Below are 6,513 nucleotides of genomic sequence, written 5' to 3' on the forward strand. Positions count from 1 at the left end.
GTGAGCCATGGCCGCTGGGCCTGCGCGTCCGGAGCCTGTGTCCCGCAACGGGAGAGGCCACAGCAGTGAGAGGCCTGCGTACTGCTAAAAAAAAAAAAAAAAAAAAAAAAAAAAAAAAAAAAAAAAAAAAGAAAAGGTTGAATTTAATCTCTTTCAACATTATGAAGATACTTAGAAGCCCAAATGTGAAACAAAGTATTTCAAAAAAAGCTGGAGGAAGTTAAAAAACAGATAAGGCATAGACAACTGTTATTCTTCATAATAACTCTGTCAAGACTTGACAGCTAAGCCCTTCAAGAGGCAAATTCAAACCAAAACCTATGGAAGAAAATTATTTTTAACTCTACAACACAGTATCAGGTGAGGAGGGCTAGAATGTTTCTCACTTAGTCAGATAAGCTCTAAATTAATTCACACTCTACTTTTCACAAGGCTTCTCTAAATCCAGCCTGCCCATCTTCTGAAATCTACTGCACCACTAAGGGGAGAACAATGAAACTTGGGCGAATGGAGTGGCCCTGCAAGTTAAATATTTTTCTGATGTACAAGAGACAAATGATCTAAAGAAAAGCCAGCCTCTACAGAAACCACTGCCAACAAACTACCACCGAGTTTTCAAAACATATCAGTGTAACTTATCCCCTCCATTACTTTGTGAAGTAAATAAGGCAAGCACTTTTATTTTCAACTGACTTGTGAGGTAACGGGGGTTCAGAAAGGTCACCTGACTTGCCAAGTCACAATGTCAATTCTTGGCAGCACTGGGGCTACGATCAGGGCCTAAGGTTCATAATTCCCAATCTGGCACTAATCCTACTGTTTATACATATATTTACCTGGCACTGTTTGTCCTGTGAGACCCTCCAGCTCTTGCCCTCTGTGAAGCAGAACTCCTCCTCCTCCTAGCTCTCACTGGCCCCACCCTGTTTTCCGAAGTTGGTCTCAGGAATTCCAGCATGCCATGAAGTCTCTGCAGCCCACTGATGAAGCTGTTCACTGAATCCAATGAAGATAATTGGGCAGTGTGGTTAGCACCAGATTCCTGCCTACGCGCCTCTGAAACTCCTGGATTGATGTTCTCCACAGTCTCTTCTCCTGAGAGCTCCTCTGTCATATCAATGGACACCTGTGGAGCAGGCTGAAGCAGGGGCAGTCCCTCTTGGCTGCTGACCACTTCATCAGGAGGGGGCTGGAGCAGGGGTGGTCCCCCTTGGCTGCTGACCACTGCAGCAGATGCAGGCTCAAACAGGGGTGGTCCTTCCTGGCTGCTGACCACCTCAGTATGAGAAGGCTGGAGCAGGGGTGGTCCCTCTTGGCCGCTGACCACTTCAGGAGGAGCAGGCTGTTGTGCAGCACCATGATCTAACTGCACCTGAAGATCATATTTCATTGCTTCATGAGCCATCACTGAAGAAGCAATATTTGTAAGTATTAGTAAAATATATCAGCTATAAGACATGTTTTATCTAATCATATCTGTTCTTTAATATTTCTGTTTAAGATCATTCTTGGCAAAACTGAGAAACTTACAGAGATGATTTTGTTCGACTTTTTTTTTCCCATAATAAACACTTATAACCAGTTTTCCTGTTTGCCCTTTGAAAACATGAAGTCATGTGAGCACAGCACTATCCTTTAAAATAGATCTAGTGACTTCCCTGGTAGCACAGTGGTTAAGAATACGCCTGCTAATGCAGGAGACACAGGTTCGATCCCTGGTCCAGGAAGATCCCACATGCTTTATACATATATTTACCTGGCACTGTTTGTCCTGTGAGACCCTCCAGCTCTTGCCCTCTGTGAAGCAGAACTCCTCCTCCTCCTAGCTCTCACTGGCCCCACCCTGTTTTCCGAAGTTGGTCTCAGGAATTCCAGCATGCCATGAAGTCTCTGCAGCCCACTGATGAAGCTGTTCACTGAATCCAATGAAGATAATTGGGCAGTGTGGTTAGCACCAGATTCCTGCCTACGCGCCTCTGAAACTCCTGGATTGATGTTCTCCACAGTCTCTTCTCCTGAGAGCTCCTCTGTCATATCAATGGACACCTGTGGAGCAGGCTGAAGCAGGGGCAGTCCCTCTTGGCTGCTGACCACTTCATCAGGAGGGGGCTGGAGCAGGGGTGGTCCCCCTTGGCTGCTGACCACTGCAGCAGATGCAGGCTCAAACAGGGGTGGTCCTTCCTGGCTGCTGACCACCTCAGTATGAGAAGGCTGGAGCAGGGGTGGTCCCTCTTGGCCGCTGACCACTTCAGGAGGAGCAGGCTGTTGTGCAGCACCATGATCTAACTGCACCTGAAGATCATATTTCATTGCTTCATGAGCCATCACTGAAGAAGCAATATTTGTAAGTATTAGTAAAATATATCAGCTATAAGACATGTTTTATCTAATCATATCTGTTCTTTAATATTTCTGTTTAAGATCATTCTTGGCAAAACTGAGAAACTTACAGAGATGATTTTGTTCGACTTTTTTTTTCCCATAATAAACACTTATAACCAGTTTTCCTGTTTGCCCTTTGAAAACATGAAGTCATGTGAGCACAGCACTATCCTTTAAAATAGATCTAGTGACTTCCCTGGTAGCACAGTGGTTAAGAATACGCCTGCTAATGCAGGAGACACAGGTTCGATCCCTGGTCCAGGAAGATCCCACATGCTGCAGAGCAACTAAGCCCATGCGCCACAACTACTGAGTCTGTGCTCTAGAGGCCGCAAGCCACAAGTACTGAAGCCCGTGTGCTGCAGCGACTGAAGCCCATGCGCTCTAGGGCCCACATGCCGCAACTACTTAAGCTCGCGTGCCTAGAGCCCGTGCTCTGCAACAAGAGAAGCCACCATGATGAGAAGCCCGCGCACGGCAACCAAGAGTAGACCCCGCTTGCTGCAACTAGAGAAAAGCCCGCGCACAGGAACAAAGACTCAATGCAGCCATAAATAAATAAATAAATAAATAAATAAATAAATAAAATAGATCGATAAAATAAGAGGACTAAACTACTGAAAGTAGTGGATCAACAAGTACAAGGCAAAGAGTATGAGACACACAAATCAGTTTTTTGGACTGATAACTGGTAGGACTGTGTGCTGTTGAGAAGCAAGCTAATTTCCACTGAGGGGACTGTAAAAACCACGTACCAAAGAAGACAGCATTGTAAGACGGAGATGGAAAGCCTGTGAAAGTAGTTAATCTGTCCCTCAGGCAAACAATAAAAAAACCCCTCCCTCTATGCTGCAGACAACTGGAGGTTTGAACCAGACAGACTTAAGACCAGCAGTGAAAACAAAGAGTTAAGTGAAAGTCTACAAACTTTCACAAGTGTGAGACACTTCCAACCCTTCTCCCCAGCTGCACAAATCCAGAATGCAATATTCTAGTCTACATACATTCTTTATACCTCAAGGCAGGAAATTACAGGATTGTTCCCTAGAGAAAACCAGCTCAAGAGGAAAGATCTATAAATACTGACAGCTCTGACTCTCAAGAAAATGGCTGGGTCTCTGCCCATACATCTAACACTAAAAGTCCATTGGTTGGTAAGGTTCAGTCATTCATACAGAGCTTCCAATCAGTTTTCTGGGGGTCTCTCCTCAAAATGAACAAATAGCCAAAGAACAACTGACATTCAAGAAAAGCCTCCACCCTGAGAGAAAGAGACCAAAGCAGACAAAGAGAAGAAACTCGGAGAAAAGAAAGGAATACAATGCAAGAAACAGAAATAAGTAAATAAAGAAACAAATCCAAACTTAAAAGAATGCCAAGGAAAAAAAGATCAAATCAGAAAACAAGAAAGAGCTCTTAGAAAAGAAAATTTACAGCCAAAGTAAATGCTTTAATAGAAGGACTGGAAGATAAACCTGAGTAACTCTTTCAGAAAACAAAAGACAGTTAAATAATAATAATAATATTAAAAGCTCAAGCTAGAATACTTGATTAACTGAAGTACAAGAATGAGAGAACTCAAAATGGAGAAGAAAGTGAAGCAAAACCTTTGGTCAAGATGTAACCATAAACTGTCTTCTAAGAACCTCAACACGGTAAATTTCCTCAAAAATTATATCAGTTACAGAACAACATCCATTATTAATTCCAATTTTAGGACACTTATAAAATATGCAAAACCACACTACTATATGGATTTATAGATATAAGATAGTATAAAACAAGCCCAGGCATGAAAAATACCAAATTCAGGAGAGGAAGGTTGCAGAGGTACACATGAGGCTTTGAACAGAGAATTTTTTTTTTTTTAAGGAAAAAAAAAAAGAATTTTATCAAAAAGCCAAAGCCAAGATTTGTTAGATCTGGGTGGTGAATGCACGGGTCTTTTAAAAACTATTCTGTGCACTTCTCAGTATGGTTAAATATTAAAAAGTGAAATTTCTTCCCATCATATGCCAGATCTGATTAGAGAACAACCAGTTCTGATGAGACGTGAAAGACCCAGAGCTGAATCCAAACCTGATTCATCGGTGTATCCTACAAAGCAAGAAGTACAGAGCAGATGCTAAATATCTACTGAATTACCCACCATCCACCTAAAAACACAAAACCAACCAAAAATCCCCCAACAACTAAGAACATATTAGCACCCGGTATTGACAGAGAGAGATAGGAGAGACATAGAACATGTTCATCCCAGCAGAAAGTTCTCTAACCAGCGCCATACTGGAGCAAAGCTTCCCAATCAACGAGGGGAAACGCAAATCCCTCCAAGCCTGGGGCTGAACAGCGGTGCGTCGGCTGCCCGCCCCTCGCCCCCAGCCCCCCACCCCGGCCGTAAGCAGACTGGTCCTAGACCTCCCGTAATCTTCCCAAGGTTTGTCACTCAGATTTCAACCAATGTCCGCTCCAGGCGGGATGATGGCTCCCAGTTAAAAGAGTAAGAGGCGCCGGCGGGGAGTCGGACCGACCTGGGTTCAAATCCCTGCTCTGTCACGTCCTACCCCTGGGACCTTAGGAGGTTCCCTATTCGACTTGCTCCTCTGTAAAATGGGGATAATAAAAGTGTTTACGTCACAGTGTTGCTGTGAGATAAAGTTGGATAGAACAATAGGTTTTTCGTTCAACTTGAAAGTGATGCAAGTAGAGGGCGCTCCACGGGACGGCAGTTATTTGCAGATGATGAGTCTGAGGCTCGGCTGCCTGGAGAGCAACCCGGGACCTGTGACTCCGGCCCCGCGGCGAAGTCGGCTCCTTCCGGGATACCCGATGTTCCTGCCTTTCCCGCCCCCACCCTCACCAGCAACCCCGAAAGAGCGGGGGATTCGGGAGCCTCAGCCCCGACAGTTGGGGCCGCCCGGAGCGGCCGAACCTCCTCAGACAGCCGGGTTCCAGGCCGGCCCGCAGCCCATCTCGTGGGGCGTCCCGGGGGCCCGCGTCCATGGACCCAGCCCGGGAAGTCATCCCAGAGCCAGAGGCCCGAGGTCTGGGAAGAGGCAAGCGCCCACCTCACCTGAAGCCGGAAGGACGCGGATAGACTCGCGAGACCGCCGGAGCAGCTTCAGTCTCCTTAGAAAAACTCTCGCCGGACTGGCGCCAACATCCACTCCCAGAGCAGCTCAATCCGCCAGCCTGAGTTGCGGACTCGGCCCGCTCCTATTGGGCAGCAGTCCCAGTCGGCGGCCAATACCCTCTCTTCTTCTTTCTTTGGTCGCCACTGGCTGAAACAGCGGCACTCTCATTGGCTGATCTTTCGTAAACGGACTAGGCGGGACCACGCTCGAGGAGGCCTCGTACAATTGGTAGAAACCTACGTCCGGCAACTCTCGCCCAAAGAGAAAAGCGGAAGAAGGGTTTTACCGTTCTTTATTTGAACTTTGTGGCGGGAGGAAGTCGTAAGAGAAAGATTTCTTGGGCCATTTTGAAAAGATGAAAATATTAAAACTGTGCCTCATGCTATTTCTCCCTAAGTCTTTGGTGAAGGAGATGTCTTTATCCAAAGGCTGTTAGCTAATCCAATAATTTCAAAATGTTGCCCGCAGTATCCCGGAGCCTGTAAAGAGGAGTGGGACAATCCTGTTCATATATTGTATATCCTCCAGTGGTTGAAGAGCTCATGCAAAAGAACTTACCTACACGGTCTCTTCAATCCCAAACCATTGCAACAAATTGCCTGCTACTAAACTACCGTCACATCACTTGACAGCAAACATTTTTCAAGCATTTCCCTGAAAGACGAAATCTCACCCTTAGGAGGAAGACCTAAAAATCTAAACCTCAGGCACAGACTGCACACTGCCAAATTTCTTTACTCAGCTTCCAGTTCTGAGTGGAACTAGTAGCAGAGGGGAGTGTAAACAACTGAAAGCCTTGGATTATCCAAATAATTGACTTTTCAATATTTTCCTCCTCCAAACCTGTCACTAAAGTGAACATTAGCATTTGTAGTTTTTCTTTTTTTCCTTTTCCTGCCCCTAAGGGAGCTTCTACTCAGCTATAGCAAGGTTAATATGAGGAAAAGGAATGTTATTTTGTAAACAAATACATAAATTATGGCATAGAATGAAAAAC

The 6,513-nt window shown here is 45.3% G+C and overlaps 2 protein-coding genes across 3 annotated transcripts in view; both read right to left on the reverse strand.

Annotated features, from left to right (window-relative positions):
• The window catches only part of RFWD3 (ring finger and WD repeat domain 3), a 39,195-nt gene extending 37,788 nt beyond the window's left edge, over positions 1-1,407 (reverse strand). For both annotated transcript variants that reach the window (XM_024124886.3, XM_024124881.3), the window contains exon 1: positions 837-1,407. In XM_024124886.3, coding sequence (XP_023980654.1) covers positions 837-1,405 — 569 coding nt within the window. In that variant the 5' untranslated portion in view covers positions 1,406-1,407. The remainder of the gene's footprint in view (positions 1-836) is intronic.
• A 345-nt stretch (positions 1,408-1,752) lies between these two features.
• Positions 1,753-5,560, reverse strand: LOC129391407 (E3 ubiquitin-protein ligase RFWD3-like). The gene is made up of 2 exons (XM_055078921.1): positions 5,456-5,560; positions 1,753-2,327 (listed from the first exon to the last, which is right to left on the reverse strand). The coding sequence occupies exon 2, from the start codon at positions 2,323-2,325 to the stop codon at positions 1,753-1,755; it is 573 nt and encodes a 190-aa protein (XP_054934896.1). The 5' UTR covers positions 2,326-2,327; positions 5,456-5,560.
• Between the last annotated feature and the right edge of the window lie 953 nt (positions 5,561-6,513).

The sequence above is a fragment of the Physeter macrocephalus genome, chromosome 17 (assembly GCF_002837175.3).
Source record: "Physeter macrocephalus isolate SW-GA chromosome 17, ASM283717v5, whole genome shotgun sequence".
NCBI lineage: Eukaryota > Metazoa > Chordata > Mammalia > Artiodactyla > Physeteridae > Physeter > Physeter macrocephalus.